Raw genomic sequence first — 22,107 nt, 5'->3', positions numbered from 1 at the left:
GGAAAACAGGAAATTCTGAATGATAAAATCGGAGACAGGTAAAAAATTCAGAATTAAAGATAACAAAATAAATTTCACAGTGGTAAATATAGCGTAAATACATAAGAATAGAATCTTAAAAATTTTGAGGTAAAATGGAATGAATACATTAAATTTTGAAATTGTAAACTTTAAGTTGTAACTGGTAGAAAAGCGAAAACAAAAGTGATTGGCAACTGAGTGGAAATTGAAACAGAACTAACACTGTAAAAGAAAATAAAAATAACTGTAAGGCTAAAATCTAGGGAAAAGGGAGATGTGAACTGTCCTACATGTATGTTCATTTTTAACACATTTTGACATCTATTTTTGAATTTGTATTCACCATTTTTTCCATCAAGTGAACTGTGATGGAACTGAGCCAACTCCAAATATTGTTTTGGGTGGGGTTTTGATTAAAAGAAGATAAAATTTATATCATTGTAAGCTACCGGTAATTGTTGCATATAATAATTTTGTATCCTTTGAATGGGTTACACGATTTTGCTACATTTTACGAAAAAAATACTGTACGAGTATTGAAAATCTAACGGAAGCATTGTTACTTTTAACTTTATTGAACATCAAGAGTGAAAAGGCAGCCATTTTCTCTTTGATTTGATCACTGGCACTGCCACAAACCTGCCACCCAGGTTGTTCACGTATTTCTTGTATTTCCTGAGGACATAATCCTCTGTGGTATACTCCGTACAAGATGGCAAGGTATCACTTCTCAGGTTTCTCCAAATGTAGCCAGAGCAGCTCTTCCAAATATATGTTGGTTAGCATTTTTCTGAGCATCTGATCCAGAACTCTTTTAGTAATAATACGTTTGACTTACTAATAGCTTTTTCCAAGCTGTGCAAAGAAACTTGTATGGACTTTCTTGACTGCCTTTTCTAGGTGCTTTTTAACTATATACCGGTAGGTGGTGTTGGGGTGTAGTTCAGTCTTAGTTTAGGATTTTATAATACACTTATGCATCATGCATACCTCCCGCAGCAAAGATCACCACCCTTCATACACATTATCTTCGGGTCCCTTTGAGAATGTCCAATGTCCTTCTGAATTACATGAAAACCTATACAGGGTTCCTCTTCAGTTGGTCCAGATTCAATAGCAGGTATGGCTCTGACCTTTCCAAGGTTCAAGACTGTCATGAGACCAATCATAGACTTTGGAAGGAATTCTTGTTTCTCTGCCAAAGTCTGGCTACAGTGTGTAGCTGTTGATGCACATTCAGACAAAAACTTTCTGGCAGTATTTGCGAACTCTGCTGAAGCACAGCTCTGGGATGACATTAGGCTGGACATAACACTGCAGTCAACACTTTAATATAGATGGCTGCACTACAGCTGGGCCAGGAGACTTATCTTCATCTTCATCCATAAAGTAGATCAGGACAATAAAAACAAAATATAGACCTGTTTTCCCCCATGACTATCATCTGTGAACTCAGGTCCACTAGGTCTTCCTATTAATATGCATTTCTCCATTGAAAGCTTTGGTTCTTTCATGCATAAGAATCCAGGTATTCTTATTTAATATTTCTCAGTGTAAGGGTTCTGTGAAAAGCTACCTGTTGCTTTTAGTGTAGGCGTTGCTGTACGTAGTGCCTTCCATCAAAATCCAGTCTTGTAGTCGTCAGGTTCTAAGAAGCTGTCATCTCTTTCTCTAGCTTTGTGTTTATGTCTTGCACAGTGGGCCACCAAAGGCAGACACAAGCATTTCACTGATACTCATAGTCACTGCCATAGCAATCCCACAATGCTCCATAGCAATCCCACAATGCTTGAGAAGGCATGTCATCAAACATCATGGCCAAAATGTCCAGTTTTCACTGTGATCAAGAATTGCAAGTGACAAAATAATAAAATTCCTAACATAGCTTTAAATTTCAGAATAAATGAAAAAGCATAAGTTTGGGTAAAAAAATATAACATTGTTCGATAGCAGCGACCAAGACATTTGTCAAAGGTCACCATCCCACCACAAAGTATGCTTGCAACTTGGCTCTGCGAGCTGCCACAGTCCGTATGCCTAGCCAGCGAGGCCAACAACACCTCAGTCCTGTGATGAAGAAATAACATCTATGAACAGTGAACTGTCACTTTCAATTGAATTTTCCAATCTTTCTCTGCACCAGCTCACAGGCTCAGCCCTATTTTGATATTAATTTGCTTTTGGCATAGTTGAATGGAATTAGCAAGGACCTCACACTGTAGTAGGTGTGGCACATGGCGTCACGAAGCTTCCTTGTGTGGATCGGCCTGTTGAACTGATACACATGGAGACGGCAATTTGCAGATATAAATAAACCATGGATATCAATGATACTGATTGGTCAAATGTTGTTTGGAACTGAACTGTGGTGGTACCAGTTTGAGCATGGATTAAAAGGCTACAGTAAACAAGGATCTGTTCAGGATTTGAAGGTCATCTACTATATAGAATCATTAATTTAAGGATTTGAATGGGTGCGGGAAGCATATTCCAAACTCTGGCAGTCTGTTTTTGTTCAGACTGACAGACTGACAATTGCAAAACTAACAATTGTAATTTCCAAGAACCTACATATGATGGATTGTATTGTTTTGTTCTATTTGATTAAAAAAAATTCAATCTGTTACTCAAAAGATTTTAGATCTTCGACTTGTAAGTTTTCTGGTGGCTAGAGATCTGATTTGTGACGGTACACAGCTTAGAAAAAGGAAATTGTTTCTTGTCATTAAAGTTAAATCCCGGCGTGAAAAGGCCAGGGACTGGGATTAACTACGGTGTTAAGAAGCTTTTGAGGTGTTTCTCTCTTTAATTGTTTTCCTTTGAAATTGCAGATGTTTTTATAAGTATGTTGCTAGATTTTTGATTAAGTCCGCACGGGGCTTTAAAGGAAACCTGTCCTATGATGTACACTGTATTTTTAACCCATTAAGAACAATTGAAAGAACAGTCTGACCCTAGATGAACTATGATTTCTGTAAACACAATCTGAGACAGCAGTAGTGTAAGTAAAAAGAAGGAGAACAATCATTTTTTGAAGAATTTGTACTCTGTGACCACTGAATGTTTCACAAACCTGTTGTCATGGTGCCACAACAGAACATAATACATGAAGTAAACTGATAGATTCGTCTTGGTGGGAGAATGACATGAAAGTCATTTCATGGTAACCTATTACATTAAAGTTCTCTCAGATGAACCTGGAAAAAAGAAATATGAAAACAGACTGGTGAAAACAATGAGTCAATTGTTAGTTAGGAAATGTTTGTTATAGAAAGCTAATGCATTTGTCTTGTAAGTGATTGCTGCCAAAGAAATTGACTGCAACTGACTCTTTCATCTTCATAAGAGCTCTTCCATTTATTTAGATGTCACATTTAGATTTTCACGTCAAACCACTTTGTTTGACAGGTTCATCAGTTATTGGAATGAGAAGTCAGTCCTTATACCTGCTTACCCAATTTACAACTCTCTCTGAGCAAACACAGTTGCAATAAGTGCACCAGTAGACTTTAAGGTAGATTGCAACAATGTTAATTGATTTGCATCTTAAATGTGATTGTTTGAAAGGCTCAACTACAAAAATTGTCGGTGTAGGATATTTCATTTGAATCCTTAGATTGGCAGGGAAGTCATCAATATAATCTGCATTTTTTTTGTCGGACGCAACCTTTGCAGATTTTTTCTGAATGCATTTAATCATGTTAGATACATTAAAGGAAGAATATAAATTTTCCTAAGTGTTGATCGTGGAGGAATGATATGGGAACATGTATTGCAATTTTCTGTTAGCATGTGTATCATCATTTTGGGCAGTATGACAAAGTTGCAGCATTGGTTATGCTGCACTGTCTCAAACAAATCAGATCAGTGCTAATTAGGCTAATTGTCACAGCTTAGCATAGAACATGTAAATCAATCTTTTGATAGGGAACGCCATTCTGGGTTGGGTTTTTTTTTCAACTATGTAATGATTGTATACTCACAGAGTATGTGTTCACTTGATTATTTCACTTTCTGTATATATAAGTATCATTGTGCCACTTTCATTTACACTTATCCCACAGAGTTCATATTTCACCGTCAGGTCAAGTTGGTTATACTAGGGAAGCACAACAAGTCCCATATGTTGCATTTTAACCAAAAACTGAACAGTTGAAGACCCCTGAAATCACAGATACTGTAAACATGATTTTTTGCTCACGTGTTCACACACGTGAGCATATGGTTTAGCCATGTCTGTCTGTGTGTGTGTGTGTCTGTGTGTGTGTGTGTGTGTCCGTGTGTCTGTATCCCCATTATCTCAAAAACGGCTGAACGTATTTCAGTCAAATTTGGTAGACATCTTCAGAATTCAAATGGCTAGAACTGAAAAGGTTTTGGTGGGCGTGGCTTGCATATTAATGAAGTTATCACAGTTTTAATTTTTGTGATACATGGTAGTCTATGGGAAGCATGATGACCATGGTTTCTGGACATCTCGACCCCTAACCAACTCGACCCTAGACAACTCGACCCGCTACCAACCCAACCCTGGTTAGACCTTATAGCCTTGCTCCTTCATGCCAAATATCAAAGTCACAGGTCTTGCCAATTTTGAGAAGAAGATTTTAAAGTATTATTTTTCTGATTTTTCTATGACCTTTGACCTCCCCTATACCTATGCAGCTAAGCTATGGCAATGGCTTATTCTGGCGTATGTTAAAGTCCAAGACAGCCAGCGTCTATTGGACAATGGCCAGTAGGGGACCAAATTGCACTCCAAAATTTTGGGGATTCCACTTGACCTTTGACCTTCGCATCTTCCTGCAACTCATTTATTATATGCATTTCTAATTCTGAGCTAGCCAATAGAGCTAGAGGTCTGATTTTTGGTATATAGGGAAAACATGGCAATACAATTGTTTTGACAAAATGTCATGTGACCCCGATGACCTTTGACCTCAAATATATATATATGGCCATAACTAAGTTACCCCAAGTGCTACACCCTTCATATTTGGTATGATGGGAGACCTTATGACACCACATCCTGTACCTCATTAATTATGCGCATATCTATTCTGAGCCAGCCAATAGAGCTAGAGGTCTGATTTTGGTATATAGGGATAACTTAGCAATACCATTTTTTTTTGACAATATGTCATGTGATCTCGATGACCTTTGACCTCAAATATACATATATGGCCATAACTAAGTAACCACAAGTGCTACACCCTTCATATTTGGTATGATGGGAGACCTTATGACATCACATCCTGTACCTTATTAATTATGCGCATATCTAATTCTGAGCCAGCCAATAGAGCTAGAGGTCTGATTTTTGGTATATAGGTATAACTTAGCAATACAATTTTTTTGACAAAATGTCATGTGACCTCGATGACCTTTGACCTCAAATATACATATATGGCCATAACTAAGTAATCCCAAGTGCTACACCCTTCATATTTGGTATGATGGGAGACCTTATGACACCACATCCTGTACCTCATTAATTATGTGCATATCTAATTCTGAGCCAGCCAATAGAGCTAGAGGTCTGATTTTTGGTATATAGGGATAACTTAGCAATACAATTTTTTTGACAAAATGTCATGTGACCTTGATGACCTCAAATATACATATGTGGCCATAACTAAGTAACCACAAGTGCTACACCCTTCATATTTGGTATGATGGGAGACCTTATGACATCACATCCTGTACCTCATTAATTATGTGCATATCTAATTCTGAGCCAGCCAATAGAGCTAGAGGTCTGATTTTTGGTATATAGGGATAACTTAGCAATACAATTTTTTTGACAAAATGTCATGTGACCCAGATGACCTTTGACCTCAAATATACATATATGGCCATAACTAAGTAACCACAAGTGCTACACCCTTCATATTTGGTATGATGGGAGACCTTATGACATCACATCCTGTACCTCATTAATTATGCACATATCTAATTTTGAGCCAGCCAATAGAGCTAGAGGTCTGATTTTTGGTATATAGGGATAACTTAGCAATACAATTTTTTTGACAAAATGTCATGTGACCCCAATGACCTTTGACCTCAAATATACATATATGGCCATAACTAAGTAACCACAAGTGCTACACCCTTCATATTTGGTATGATGGGAGACCTTATGACATCACATCCTGTACCTCATTAATTATGCGCATATCTAATTCTGAGCCAGCCAATAGAGCTACAGGTCTGATTTTTGGTATATAGAGATAACGTAGCAACACAATTTAACTTGATTTTAGTCATTGAAACTTGCTATATACATCAAAGATACTGTGATATAACATTATTGAAAGTCAAAGAACGTTTTTACTTCAGCCAATTCCTAATTTGCATATTAAATGAATTTTCATACTTAGGGATATTCATCTGAATTGACTTGATCAAATTGATGTAACTTGCTATGTACATTTCAGACACTGTAATACAATATTATTGAAAGTCATTAAGCATTTTCTCTTCAGCCAATTCCTAATTTGCATGTTTAATGAACTTTCCTAATTAGAGATATATATCTGAATTGACTTGACCAAAGTTGACAAAACTTGCTACATATATTGCAGATACCATGATACAACATTATTGACAATCATTAAGCATTTTACTTAAGTCAATTCCTAATTTACATATTTAATGAACTTTGCTTATTAGGGATATATACTGGGATTTACTTGATCAAAGTTGGCAAAACATGACAACATTGATGATTATACCTGGTTAAAACATATCGAAAGTCATTTCACATTTTCATGTCAGCTAATTTACAATTTGCATATCTAATGAGCTTTCACAGCTCGGCATATATGGCTTGAAGGACTTGGCCAACGGTAATTACACTTGCTATATAAAATGGTGATACAATGACAGCAGTCAAAGAACTTTAATATTTTTTTTCAGCTAATTACATATTTGTATACTTCATGACCTTTGAGAATTAATCGGCGGTGATTATTGTTCATTATGTTGATCATAATACTTTCAATGAAGTTGCAAACATGTGGCAAAGGTTCATATTTACACATAACTGTATGAAACACGTGAGCATTTTCAGTTCATATCTGGTTACACAGTAAAGATGCTGCAACGCACCAAGCCAAATGGTTGAAATTATACATGATTTTGGCTCAATGTCACGATTTACTGATGTTGCAGAATGGAAAGTGATACTGTCTGGCAGGAAAAGGGTGAAGGATTTCCGTGGATAACCACACAATGGGGTAAACCTAGTACCTGGAGTTCAAATGGACCATAGTACGAACAAAACCATGCGCGGAAATGTGTATTTGTAGACACTGTTATAGCAGTGTCTTCAGTGGACAGATTTCATAGAATGCAGTAGCAGGCAATTCTGTAGAACTTAGTGAAAGGCACAGTACAACATTTTATTCTGGAGTACCCGGTAGACTTATTGTTATTCAGAAGTATACATGTTTGTCAAAAAATTTCATGTACTATTCTGGAGTAGTACATTAGGTTTCATGCATATGATCTGAATTTTTGTGCAATGAAAATTTACCACATGTTGGTATAGAGAGTGACATTTGTCAATCAATTTCAGTGAACGAGATCTCTGCAGGAAATAAAATTACAAACCTTGTTATGTATGCACTTACAATAAATTTCAAGCAGACTTCATTGAAATACAAAGCACATGCTATCAAATACAATGCACTTTGTCAGCCATGATATGTAAAAAACAAAACACTATACAAAACATTCCACTTTCATACTTTCGCTACTGTCTACGCTTTCACAATCTGTTCTGCTGATGGAAATCCTAAATACAGATCCCAATAGAAGCATTGTACTGTCTAGCTTCTGTGATTGCTTTACATGTACTTGCAGCTTCCTACAGTATACAACAGTGTCATAATATCAGCACTCACTCTCGCTGACATCACATTGTATCTTGCAGACAGAACCAGGGGAACACATCATAGAACAGGGAGATGATGGAGATAACTTCTATGTAGTTGATCAGTAAGTAATAGGATATGCTCTCTTTGCTTGTATTCCGATGTGAATCCCATTGCACATGCTGTGTGGTTATGAAGTTGTACCCACAAAATTTATTGGAGTTGCTTTTATTTACCCTTATTTTACCAAGTTCATGTGTCATTATTAGTTCAAATTGGTTAAACCAGTGAGGCATAACAGATCCCTTATATTACATTTTAAAAAATATTTTAAGGCCCCTGAAAACAGTCACTATATAAACATGATTTTTTGTCTAAACATACAAAGTACGTGGAAATACGTATATTTTGGCTAAAAATTGGTTTTTACTGACTTGGCAGATAGGGAATTGATACTGCCTTACAGGATACGGATTTAAGGAACATCTTATTTGAATATCAAAGTCAACAATTTATCATGTAATGATGCAGGCAAAATGAGAAAAAAATACACTAATTCCTGAAATGTCCTCGGGACCTGACTGGTTTAAAAATTGATAATGTTGAACTTATGCTTATGTCCAAAAGTTTGTCAACCTGCTATGTGACACTATTCTAGAAAGCACGCGGCTCTGCACTATGTTGTAAGCTAACTGAAAATACTATGATTTTGTTACTATCGGCACATGATTACAAAGTTAGTATTACAAGGTCACACATCCTTGGTTGATACTAAATTGTCAAGGTTCAAAAATGTTACAAAAGGGCAGTATTATCCAGTAATTTTCCTATCGCATGGGAACTTGCAACCTACGGCACATACGTGTACTCCCATCCAGCAAAAATGTCAGTGATCAAAACCTCTATGTTGCATCCCTACCTCTAAAATGCAATAACCATGATAAGCTGTCCCAGTTTTGACCATTTCACCGTTGACACAGCCATTGTTCACTGAAGCACACACATAGATGTTAACACACAGACAACGCACACAAACTCAACCAAAGTGACAAATACAGAGTCCTAAGGCTCTCGGAAAGTCCTTGAAAGTCCTATCCTGGAAAGTCCTTGAATTTTAACGCCTCCCAGAAAGTCCTGGAAAAGTCCTTGGAAATGAGTGTTTCCTGAAAACGCTTTGAAAACTGATTATCTACCCACAGTTTCAAAAATGACAAGGTGATCAGTCTTGATATTGTAAAAATGATATGTAAAATCATATTAAAAAATGATACATTGTAAAAATGATATCTGGAAAATTGTATTTTGGAATTCAAAAGTCCTTAAAAACTGCTGGAAAAGTCCTTAAAAGACCTTGAATTTTAAGTGAATTTGAGTTTACGGACTCAAAAATGTATACTTGTAATTTTCTGATACATAGGCCAAAAATTGCTATTCAGCCATGAACTTTTATTATGGTGTTCCCATCGCTCAGTACATTATTGTGTTCACATTATTCAGTACATTATTGTTTTCACATTGCTCAGTACAACTGATAAAGTTAGACTGAGGATGACATACATAGCCTGTTTGGTATCATATTATTTTTCATGTGTAGATCCCTGGATGTTTTCTTTCTCATTGCAGAGGTGTCTATGACATTCATGTTAACAACAAGAATGTTGGAGCGTACGACAATCAAGGAAGCTTTGGCGAATTAGCACTTATGTATAACACACCAAGAGCTGCTACGATCATTTCATCTTCACAGGGAGTTCTCTGGGCACTGGTGAGGCTGCAGTTACTTTGTATGCCTGGGATATAGTATCCAAATCTAACCTTTCTTTCTATAACAAAAGTTTTTCCATGAAATGTCAAGTTATATTGGCCGTAAACAGATAACTGGACAGTACCCAGCACAATGATGATCAATATGTATTGTAGATATAAGGAATTTGTTTCCTTTTCCATCATGCATACTTTGACAATAGAAAATATGGAAAGTTCAGTGAACTCAACCATACACTGCACCAGGTTCAGCAGACATTTTACCACAGGTTAATCTGGTTGAAAGAGGGATACCTCATTAAGGAGATACCATTCTATTCATATGTGATAGTCGTAAGGTATTTTTTATAATCATGTCGAGTTTGATGCCGTCGATAGACATTTATTTTTAAATAACCTCTTCTTTGTATTTCTAAAATGATATTAATTCTCTCTCGTTGTTGAAGTTTTGCAATTTTATTGATTCCGTACGATCGTTATTCAACCCAGAATCCTCAGTAAATATTGACAGTCCTCAATAAATATTAAGCATGCAATACAAGATGGATATACTTAAGCAATAATGCACCCCCTCCCGGCTCATAATGGACGAAAGCAAACTTTGCACGACATAATGTACGAGGCGAAGCCGAGTACATTATGGAGTGCAAAGTTTGCTTGAGTCCATTATGGGCCGGGAGGGGGTGCATTATTGCTATTATTTTATAGTTTTGGCAATGCCAGTGAATTTGTAGTTGTAGAAAACGAATAAAAAAGGAAATTTTAACTGAAAATTTGAAGCCAGTGAGCGTCGTCCAGCATGATCGGCCCTGACTCTGTACATATTACATGCACTCCACACTGCACAGTGCACTGCACTGAACACGCACGTTCAGCACAAAAATGAACAGCACTTTCACGGTTCATTTTGAATTGAAAAACGATGTATTTTCGAGGGAAATGAAAAGTACCTGCATCCCTACCGTCTATATCAAACTTGAAACATCACCTTAAATATCATGCCATTCAAAAAATCGACACGGTGAAAGGCCAGAAATGAAGAAAACGGAATGTTCATGCATCGACATCAGCATGATCAGCGAGCTGCATGCCATGGTATCAGCTGATCAATACGATCATTATTATATCGCTAGTAGTACAGCATTCATTGCAAACGACATCAACAGAGTTCAACATTGTTATTCAAATGTTTATATTTCAATAATAACTGTGTATAAATTTAATTTTCGATGGCTCCTTGAGAAGAGCTATTTTATTTCGGCAACGACAGAACTTGACGTAAACGGGTGCTTGAAGGTACAGTTGACAAACATACTGGAGGGTTTCGGTACCGTCGCGATATTGAGAACAAGGCAAGGTAAATCACAGACATGGAGAAAAAAACGATGAATGAAAGTTGTCTCCGATTACAGTCAGTGCATCAGAATTAGGTGGCCGAGATGTTAGATCAACGGAGAGTCCACGGTCGTCATGATTGTTGGTAGTAGCTGACCTTGGACCGAGACTTTGAATGGCTCCGTAATAATTTCCGTAGACACTTCCGGTCAAGGTTGATGACAGCAAGCTGCCGTTGTTGGCCCGTTTACGGCTGGTTCGAGTAGCCTTTCACGCTTGCATCATTTACATGGCCACTGACATACATAATATGCCATGTGTCAAACCCAGTATCGTCTAGGAGTTTGCAAACGTACTGAGTTCTGTTTCACCTATACGGCAACGAAGCGAACCATGTTGTAAACAAACGTAGTAGTACAACCAGCGTATCGGACGGCGACTGCATGCAGAGCGCCAGCCAGCCAGACGGCAAGTGCGTGCGTGAGGACTCAAAAAATGTAATAAATCGTACAGTAAGACATTATTATCAATATTGTGAACCATTGTCAAGATTTATAGTTTTGTGTATTACATGGTTTATCCGATATTTCCCCTCCTTTTAAATGCGCAGTCATATTTTCGTTTTCCAAAAAAAACTTGCTCGCTGTGGGGCTGCAGTGCTGAATAATGGAATACATTATCAGTAATAATGTATGGATATGACGTCACAAAATTCACTGGTATTGACAAAGCTATAATATAATTACCTATAATGGAATTTTATATTACAACCATTGTCTATTAAATTTTCAGATGAAAGCATCATGAAGGGGAGACCTAGAGACTTTAACATAGCTCTCCTGACTTAGTTTTATATAAATACATCAGTCGTTGAAGGGGTATTGATGTAATACATGTACATGTGATGTTGTCATGGTTTCTAAAATAATCATGAGAGTCTTGATTCCTGACAGGATCGGTCATCATTCAGGAGAATTGTTCTCAAGAATGCTGCCAGGAAAAGGAAGATGTATGAAAAATTAATAGATGGAGTGCCAATGCTGTCATCATTGACAGTAAGTGCCATTTTTCTTCAAAGTCTCAATCCATTTTGACATTCGTCTGCTATAAAATGTATGATAACTTACATTTTGCATTGTTCAAAACCACTGTGAAATAATTCCAGTACAATATAAGAAAATCCAAGCAATTAAGAATTATGTAAAAACAAAATGGCCAAAACAATTCATGCTGTTTGTATTTTCAAATCCAATAATATTGTCTTGAAATTCCCATGCATACACTGTTTATATAATCTTTGAAGTAAAAAGAAAGCAGGTAAGGCCAGGAAGAACAATTAATTTGTTCCTCTGGATTGCCACTTCTACTTTAGCCAGTTTGGAATATTTTTGATATTTAGGCAAATATATGCTTCCACATTTTAATTTTGTTTACTTTTAGGCACTTTCGCTTTGCAAATGCTCATGTAGAAATGTTCATACTTTGTTCTGTCAACACTGCCAGTAAACGTAATACTTGTATGATTGTGGACAGTTTGTAAAAGTCTAGACTTTAAGTCATCAGCAATAATGTTACATGTTTGTGGCAGATTTCGCTGGTTTGTAAAAAATAGAAAAACAAATTTCACTCACTACCTCTGTAATTTTGCTGAAAAAAGGTCAAGAACAATAAATTTTTTTCTCCGGCCTAACCAATTTGTACAGTCAACATGCTCTGCTGTACTGCAGAATATATGAATTCTCGGAAGGGTTATTTTTCTGACATTTCTGTAAATTGGGAAAGACAATGTAGGTGATAATATTTTGCTCGGTAAAACAAAACGGCTGATGATTTTGCTACTGTGTGTTCATTTTTCCTAGAACCTTAAATGTCAGGGATGTTCCAACACAATGAATGTCATCAAATGAATTTCCTCAGGAGATACCTCATACATCATTTTTACAGGCTTCTTGCTTGATGGTGTCAACAAGCATTCAGGAGAGTCACTTGATTACAGTTAATAATGTTTTGATGAAATCGTGGGGCTTATCTTGTGCCCTTTGTTATTCATTTTGTATATGATTGGTTTCAGCAATTTGAACGCATGAACTTAGCAGATGCTCTGATCAGTAGGACGTACAATGCTGGTGACCAGATTATCAGACAGGTAGGGTCAAGTGACTTACTTTAATGTTCATGATTGTTTGCTGTGCGTGTGACATAAAAAATGTTGATTCAAACTGAAAGTGGTACAGGTATAGACTGACTACACATATTCGATATTGGATGTTTTGGATTGGAACATAATTAGATTGATCATGAGGATTATCCAATATTTGACTGGCCTTGAAAGGATTTGTCATACATGTAACAAAAAGTGTGGAATGGACAAAGTGTTTCTAATACTTATTAGAGATTATCATTCCCAACACCATTAGTGGACAGAATATTGCTTATACCAGATGGCAGTCCGGATGAAAGCAAAAAAGAGTGCATGACATAGATTCATACTCACAAATACCAACCTAACTGGGATTCATTCGTTCAGAAGCTCATGTTTATCAAGCATTCTAAAATAGATATCAGATTTATTGTATAAAAATTGCTATGGGTAACTGTCTGTTTGTGTTTGTCTTCCGTCATCCAACATCGTTTAACATTTTAGCTTGCAGAACTAGTCATAAACCACTGTTCCAATCACTTAGATATGCGGTACATAATATATTCTGGCTGATGTCTGAATTAAGAACTGTTCAAACGAGCATAAAATTTGAAAAATTGGCAAAGTTTCATAGAAATGTCTTTGTCATTTTCTTCAAAAATCTATGAAACCAATCATCGAACAACTTTGAAATTTGATTTTTATGTTTCTAAGGAAGGCCCTACTCAGCTTTGGTCACATATTTATAAATTGAAATTTGCATGTTTGTATTTTTTTAAAGATTTGTTAAATTTTGCCCCAAAAAGTCCTTCTCAGCATTTCACTGCACATCAGAGAACTTTGAAATGTGGTCCTTGGGTTTCTAGAGATATTTCATTCAAATATTGTACATATGATTACAAAATTTGTGTATGTTTTGTCATTTTTAGTCAAAACATCATTTTCTTTGAAACCACTCACTTGCTTGACTGCCTTCAAAGTTATTAATGTTAGGGATAACCTCATTTAGGGGTCATATTCAAATGACAGAATTTGCAAATGTTAACTTAAAGATTATGCTTTTACTTTCTGTTCTAAGGCTTTAATTGAAATGCTACATAACATGAGTAATTTGCAAATGTCACATACTGTTACATGAGAATGTATACAAGATATTTTTAATCTTCCTTAATTTGTATTATGTGATTTATAGCTGAAAAAAGTCAGGTATCTTGACTTTGCATTTCAAGTTACTGGAAAATTCCTCCCTATGCAAACATTGAGAAGCTCGCTTTGCTGCACATTTTTTCCGGAACCTTGATAGTATATCACATCTTTTTAAAAAAACAAATTCGATTTCCCATTGAATGATTATTATTTTCACTCCTTAAAAAGATTTTATGGAGCACCAACATCTTTCACTCTATGATTCAGGGCCATACACGCATTTTATGTAATCTCCCTATAATTGGCATAAACCTTACTTTGAATGATATTTTCCATAGTTACAATCTGTAGACTTCTATATCTTATCAGTATCTACCATGTAGTTCATTCTTAGATTGCCCTTAAGACAAAAATGATGCTTCACTGACAAAAAATTCTCCATAATACAAGAAACTGTCTGACACTACAAATACATAACTCTCAACTGTCAGTGTGTATGGCGCAGCAAGGAATTGCACTTAAAATATTGTCTTTGAGTCATCACTGTTGACATTTGTAAAGAGAAACTAGTGTTAAAGGTGATTGTTTTGTGTGTTGGATTCCATCTTTACCAGGGTGATGAAGGTGATGGTTGTTACTTTGTTGAGTCAGGTGTTGTCAGAATTGCCATGAAAAATCAGGTAAGTCCCTCTTCTTTGTCTTCTACTTGAACAACAGTACAACATATATAGAGTATTGAATGCAAACACAAATGGCCTTGTATTTCTCCAGCTGTGACTGTCAAAACGACTTGATTTACGTCTTGTCTTCCTCTTCTGTAGGCCTCACATTGTAATGTCTGACATTTTTGAATCTTGACTATCACTCTGAGAGAGGTGAGATTGTTACATGTAAAGGTCATTAGTTCTCAAGTGAGGATCAATGATACTTGGGGTATTCAGCCTTTACTTGACATGTTCTCTCTCACGTGTACACACACACACACACCCACACACTGGAATTAATATCACGCTGTGTTTGTAAAGAAAGCTTTATTCAAAAATTTTCATAGATCAAGCAATGAAATAGGAGGATATTTTTTCTGACTGTCATCAACATTTCAGTATTTAGTAATTTGTTGCGCCAGAAATGGATCGCCAAATCTACGAATACAGTGGATCATCAATGAAAAATGTGAAGGAAATAATATATTCTGTCATTTATCATCATGTTTCGTAAGACATAAGACTTGAACTATACTTTAAATATATTACCAGTTAGCTAGGTCTACAGTACAGGCAATGTAATGTAAGTCGCACATACAAATATGTCAAGATATCCTCTTGTCTAGTGTCATTTTGATTACCCGTGATTGGTTGATAATCTGTATGTTATCATCCCACTTGCCTGATGATCTTGTGCGGATTGTCTTGTCATTGTCAGCTGTGCTACTAGCTGAATGGGCAATCTCATCATGTATTTCTCTTATCAACATGTATATAGCCAACCAAGCAGTGTTTCTGAAAGTGATTTTCTTCTCATAGCTGACAAGGCTTTTTGAAAAAGTCTTTGATCACTGAATTAATTCTGCATGTATTCAAAATTTTCAAGGAAACTTTTGACAATTTTCATAAATTTTAACAATTTGCTGAAATCCAAGAGCAATCTGAAAAACTGGCCATACGTACACCAATGATATTTGAACAACTTCTTTGATCATTATTCTCAGTGTGTATAGGTCATGAATTTCATCCTTTGTTGCCCCTTATCCTGCCAGGCCGTCACTTCCTCATTTGCTGAGTCGGTAACAAGCTGTACATTGAGCCAAAATCCCTACACATTTTCACCTACCTATAATGGTAAGGTACAGCAGTTTAAGGCGATACCGAAGGATTCAAAGCGCGCGTTGGTTGCTATCGCTGGCAGCGTTCCAAACGCGCACTTTTGCACGTGCAAAATCTTACCGTTCAGTTGTTTTCGACTCCTGGTATTTTGAAAATGCTCAAAATCTTTGAACTCTCTCAATTGTAAACCAATTTAGCTGACTTTTGGAAGGATTATTGAAGTCATAGATGAGAATATAGATAAGCATGCGTTTCTAAAAATTCTGGGCAGTTTATGAAATATCGCTGTAAAACCCTTCAAAATTTCACAAAATGACACAGTAGATAGTTTCCTGTTCAAAAATCATTTGTACTTGAACAGATAATCTAATCCATGCTAAGGGCTCGAAACAGGTATCTCATGTGTTACATTCTGAAATTTTGGAAAATTTGGTGCAGATTTTAGGGCGCTGAAACGTTTTAAAATAGAGCTGTGAAAATTTGTATATGTATGACGTCACTGACCAATCGCGCGACAACCTGTGTATTTTAGAATAGTATGGTTCTGTTAATCTTTATTATGCAAAGAAAACCATGAAAACTTTGCATTTTGATTGATTTTGGATGTTACCCTTAGCAACCGTTGCTTAGCGATTTGAATCCTTCGGTATCGCCTCAAGTCAGTAAAAGTCATTTTATGGTGCCCATGTTTTCAGGGGCCCTCAAATGTTCAAGTTTTCATTAACATGCAACATATAGGACTGGACTAGACTGTCTCCCAGCCCTTAATTGGCAATATACGCAGCTCTGATCTTCTACCATATGGTGATGCGCCCGCAATGATCTTCAAAGCAAGCTAGGCTTACTGAGCCAGCCAGGCTATCACATAGTGAATCTCAGGGCTGTTACCACTGATTTTTTCAATTTTTATCTGCATCTACCAGTCAAATAAACTAATTCAGCCAAAGACCCGTTACTTGTGTGTTTTTGCGTCTAACACACAATAACAGAGCATCTACATGTAATTGCTTGTCTTGTAGTTTCCAATACGACATTTATTCTTTGTAAATTTGATGGCCTTTTGAACGTTTGTCACTTTTTGTGCGAGAGATTTTTATCTCATAATAAGAAAAGTCTGACTCCACAGCATGGTCCAGTTGCAGACCAAGCGTACAAACATTAGTTGAGTTTTGAAAGCAATAAAAAAGAACTGGAAATAAATGATAACAAGCCCCTCACTGGCTTTGCTGACTCACTGACCCAAGCTGTGTCCAGTTCAACTGTTTGAGGGCGCTTGTCAGCTGGCCAGGGTCTATACATATGGGACATAATATGCCTCTCTGGTTTTAACCAACTTAACCTTATGGTGATATATCAACTTGGCAGGATAAGGCTTACAGGTCCTTTCAAAAGACATTGATGTGATATATTCCTGAATGGGGGTTTTACATTTGTTATATCATTTTAAAGGACTACCAACAGAGATGCGCAAGGCTGTAACTTTTTTATTGCCACATACACACATACACATTAACAGGGCTCGAAATTAGCGGTAGTCCCGCGTCCACAGACTACCAACATTTCCCTGGGGCTACCAAAGTCCACGACATGGTAGCCCACTCGGACTACCAAAGCCTGGGACATGAAATACTTGGCGTGCAATGTCCGTCACTTTCGGACGAACTAAATGCAGTCAACATGCAGTTTCATTTGTTTGAAGCAATTATCCTTTCATCTGTGAAGAGTTTTTTTCTGATGACTATAACAATTTTCACAGCTATGCTGTTGTTTTCACGAGATGCAGAGCGTCTGATACTAGAATGTCGAATTGCTTTTCCGTGTGCAGTCTTTGCATGCCAGTTCACAATATGCTGTTGATCGGCAGCATACAAGACGTACTTGTGTCAAGTTTTGGAGTTTTGATGCTGAAATTTCACAAAACTGTCACTTCTATATCAAGAGATTGTGTAATCAGTTTGATTTGAAATAGTAATATAAAACACTGTGTCAGTTAAGCTTGGCTGAGTTTCGCTGTCTTTTATCTATGGTTGTCGATCAGTAAAATGTATTACGTTCTGTATAGAGAGACTCGGGTGTAACAAGGCATGCCAGTTCATAAAGATCGTGAGAATATTTTTTTTCTGTTTTTCTTTACAATTTCTTTGGATGTGTAAGCCGATTTTGAAAGTGATAGAAAGTGTTAAAATGTACATGAATTAGCATAAATTAAGCGTTCGTTACACATTACATGGGGTTTATCGAGTTGAAGCCCCTAGTTTTACTGCTATTATGTGTTGCTGAACCGGGGCTTAAGCTTATACTCGGACGAGTACAGTATCCCTAAACTGAAATATTCATGGACTACCAGCCACTGTCACTGGGCTACCAACTTCAGAAAATGGTAGCCCAAGTGGACTACCAGGGTAAAAAGTTAATTTCGAGCCCTGATTAAAGGCCTGTGTTGGTGTCAGATTGTCTTGCAAGGAAATCTTCTTACTAGATTACAATATTATTTCAATGGAAAACGAGGCTATTGCACTCCATGATCCTCTACCAGACTGGAACAAACTTGATCCCGGGGATCAAGTCCCTGGCCTTTAAATACCATTATATACATAGAATTTATGTAGTTGTGCGTATTGTGTATTTATTTGTACGTATAAATATATGCAGACTTACTTAAGTATTTGGGTTGTGTTTGAATAATGTTACGTCTCTGTAACCTTGATGGAGGAGCATTGAGAAAATGTTTTTGAATGATGTTTTAGCTTCTGTGTACAAATAAATATTACTATTACAGTAAGAGACTTGCAGGACAGCATGGTTGCTTCCCCATAATGTCTGCCTGATTAAGTCCTGCACAAATAATCCCAACTGTTTTCTGTATTTTTTTTTTCTCTACTCCCCCGATTCATGCACTGTACCTATGTGTTGTGTGAATGCCTAACATCCTGCAATGAACCCACAATCAATCAAATCTGTTTACCAAAACAACCCATCTGCCTGAACCTACCTCCAATCCTCACACTAAATTTCTTGTTGGACCACGTGCTCCCCGTACTGTGCCTTCGATGTTGCATGTAAAAGTATGCCGTAAGTATTCTGGAAAGTTGCATGGCATGGAGTGCATGAGAAAGTGAAGTGATGCCAGTGAGAACTTCTCCCTGCATTTGTTTTCTAAATTCACAAATATTGAAAAAAATGCGTTCTGCTGCATGCAACCCATTGACCCTAAAAATAATTCAACAATCACAAGCTCACAGCCCTAACCACCAAGGCTTACTTTTGCCTTTACCTTTCAAATGCTACAGTTGCACCACTGATCTCTTCTGTTTTATACTATCATATTTACCTATGGGACCCAGTGCTGTACCACTGTGCAGTCTGTCCATATGTATCTGTCTGTTTATCTGTCTTTCCATCCATCTAACTATCTGTCTATCTGTCTGTGTACACAATTTCTCAAACACTACCGATCAAGTTCACCTTAAACTTTTCACCCGTACAGTTCCAAGCTCTGGTGGTAAAAGCTATACTTACCAGTAGTGTACAGATGTACTGTAGTTCCTAAATACAAAGCTGTTCTATATAGGTGCTAATCAAGAGAATTTATATGGTAGTCAGAATTTAGATGAATATTAAAGTAACACAAATTTCAGACACTGTACATATGAGACTTTACTCATGAGTGTATTATCATGTGAGACAAACTGATGTAACTAAATGTTAAGAGAAACTGGTATGTACAACCCATTTGATGGTTCCTTCAAAACATATATTCTACTACTTTGCATAATTTGAAGTCAGTTTGTTGTGCAGTTTTGTTTTCTCTTGACTTCATACAGTTTTTAACTTCACAAACTTGGTTTCTGAGAGTCAAATATGTAGTCACAGGTCAAATTTAATCATTTAGAATTTATTTCCTCTTAAATTTGAGCCTTAGTCTAGATGCACCGATATCATTTAATTAAATTAATGATAGGTTTTGACATAACAACAGTTCAGTATAGAAAGGATAACACACCTGAAATAAGTTTTGCAAATTTATGTCTAAAGTACTGCAATTTTGCACTAGTTCTGAGATGTAAGGTTTTCAGACAAAAGGGGCAGAAATCCTTGTATAATATCTTAAAGTTTTCTCAGGCAGATTTCCCTAATAATCAACCTGACTATTAGTCTGTAAATTTGAGTTCAGTAAATAAGAACTAGTTGTCAATTGATAGGAGACTTCCACTAAGTTCAGGCCCAGTGAATAAACTTATTTGCCGTAAAGTGCATATGAATGTTTCATGACAGTTTTTTCTCCGAAATCACTCATTCAAGAGCTTTTAAACCTTAGTTTTAGATTCCTAGAGATCTCTTTTTTCAGATGTACGGAAATTATGATTGAATTTGCATAATATGTAAACCTGTGGGCCAATATTTAACACTTTTGGTCAATCTTTGTCATTTATATTTGATTAATATTCTATTTTTTGAAAGTATTTGCCAAGAAATTGAAAGAATAGTCTCACATGTTGTCATCACATTTTGATTTTTGGACAGAACTGATTCAGCTATTTCCCCAAGTGATATTGTTAAACAGTTCCCGAATTTCAGCTTTAAATATTCAATATTACATATGTTGGTGCATTATTGAATACCACATGGCATCAAATAATTTTTATTCTTGGTTTGTTTTTTTTGTGGAAATCACTTTGATCCACATCCTCAGAAGGCATGTTGCTTGTTCAGTACTTTTTAAGAGAATAGGATATTTACATGTGTTTCTTGTTGAAAGCTTGGAGGCTCAGCATATTCAGTTCACAAGTACATATATGTAGCCTTCAAATACAAGTCATTCTGACCAACTAATGGTCACTGTCATCCCTTTCCTTAATGTCTCTACCTGTAAACTGCGTAAAGTTGGATAAATCCCTTACTCCTTTTATCCTAGAAACTTTTTAACTCCAATCTTGTAATTATCCTTACGTCTTACGAATTCCCAATGATTGTATAATGATATCTATCTTGTGTAAGGCAGACTGAGTTACTTACAAATGTAGTTGGGTAAAGTAACTGGTTTATGCTTGTTGAACTTTTCTGCACATGTAACACTACATCTTTACATATACCGTAACTTTAACATAAAATCCTGAATTTCTTTCCACAATCCTAACACCACAGTATGAATGTGTTTAATGGTATGAAATATGCAGGTTTCTGAGTTTTGTTGAGAAATTCTTTAAAATGTTTCCAAATTTCTGTGTTGTACTTGTGAGTTACTGTAAGGTAGATGACTAGTCATGTCTACAAATCTAAAGATTGTTTTTGTCTTTAAGAACTTCATCACTTTCATCCTCAAAACCATTTTCCCAGTTGCAATTTGCAGTATGAAGCCCTAAATTCCCTTCCCCACCTTTCTATCCCTGACATACAGCTATCCATGACTTACAAATATTCCACACAAAAAAGTTTGAAGTATTATCATGTGCAATTCACCACCATTATACATTTTAAAGACTTCACATTTAAATGTCTACATTAGCGACTGTAATGGAATTAACACATGGTGTGGTCAGGGCACAAAATTACAACAACAGTTACTGAAAGCCCTAGAAAAGATCTTTGTAATGGAAATAAAACTCTTGTTAATTTGACTGATTGACAGGAGGATCCCACCAAAGAAGTGGAGATTGCAAGATGTGAAAAGGGACAGTATTTTGGAGGTCAGTATTCAATCTACTTCAAGTAAAGATGTGGTGTGATAATAGGTTATGATTTCAATGATGTACAGCATATCATGAAGGACACACTGGCCAAAATTAGCAGGCAAGACTTGCCAGTTTATCTTACTTTCCTCGCCAGAGCCCATAAATGTTTGTGATCAGCTTGTCACCATTTATTTGATAATTAATTAAAAGACCAAAAGCTAATTTCTACATTTTCTAAACTGGACAGGTTTGCCTTTAAACATGGACAAGCAAATGTGAAATATTCAAGTTTATGCTTCATATCAAATTTTGCAAATATTTCTCAGTGT

The 22,107-nt window shown here is 36.4% G+C and overlaps 1 protein-coding gene across 2 annotated transcripts in view; it reads left to right on the top strand.

Annotated features, from left to right (window-relative positions):
* LOC139135896 (cAMP-dependent protein kinase type II regulatory subunit-like) overlaps window positions 1-22,107 on the top strand; it is a 71,974-nt gene that overhangs the window by 43,973 nt on the left and 5,894 nt on the right. For both annotated transcript variants that reach the window (XM_070703672.1, XM_070703671.1), the window contains 6 exons: window positions 7,958-8,022; window positions 9,522-9,663; window positions 11,951-12,052; window positions 13,069-13,143; window positions 14,898-14,963; window positions 21,736-21,793. In XM_070703672.1, the coding sequence (XP_070559773.1) occupies window positions 7,958-8,022; window positions 9,522-9,663; window positions 11,951-12,052; window positions 13,069-13,143; window positions 14,898-14,963; window positions 21,736-21,793 (508 nt within the window). The remainder of the gene's footprint in view (window positions 1-7,957; window positions 8,023-9,521; window positions 9,664-11,950; window positions 12,053-13,068; window positions 13,144-14,897; window positions 14,964-21,735; window positions 21,794-22,107) is intronic.

The sequence above is a fragment of the Ptychodera flava genome, chromosome 6, assembly GCF_041260155.1.
Source record: "Ptychodera flava strain L36383 chromosome 6, AS_Pfla_20210202, whole genome shotgun sequence".
NCBI classification, from domain to species: Eukaryota; Metazoa; Hemichordata; class Enteropneusta; family Ptychoderidae; genus Ptychodera; species Ptychodera flava.
The sequence above is the reverse complement of the archived record's forward strand: the minus strand, read 5'-3'. Positions and strand labels throughout refer to the sequence as shown.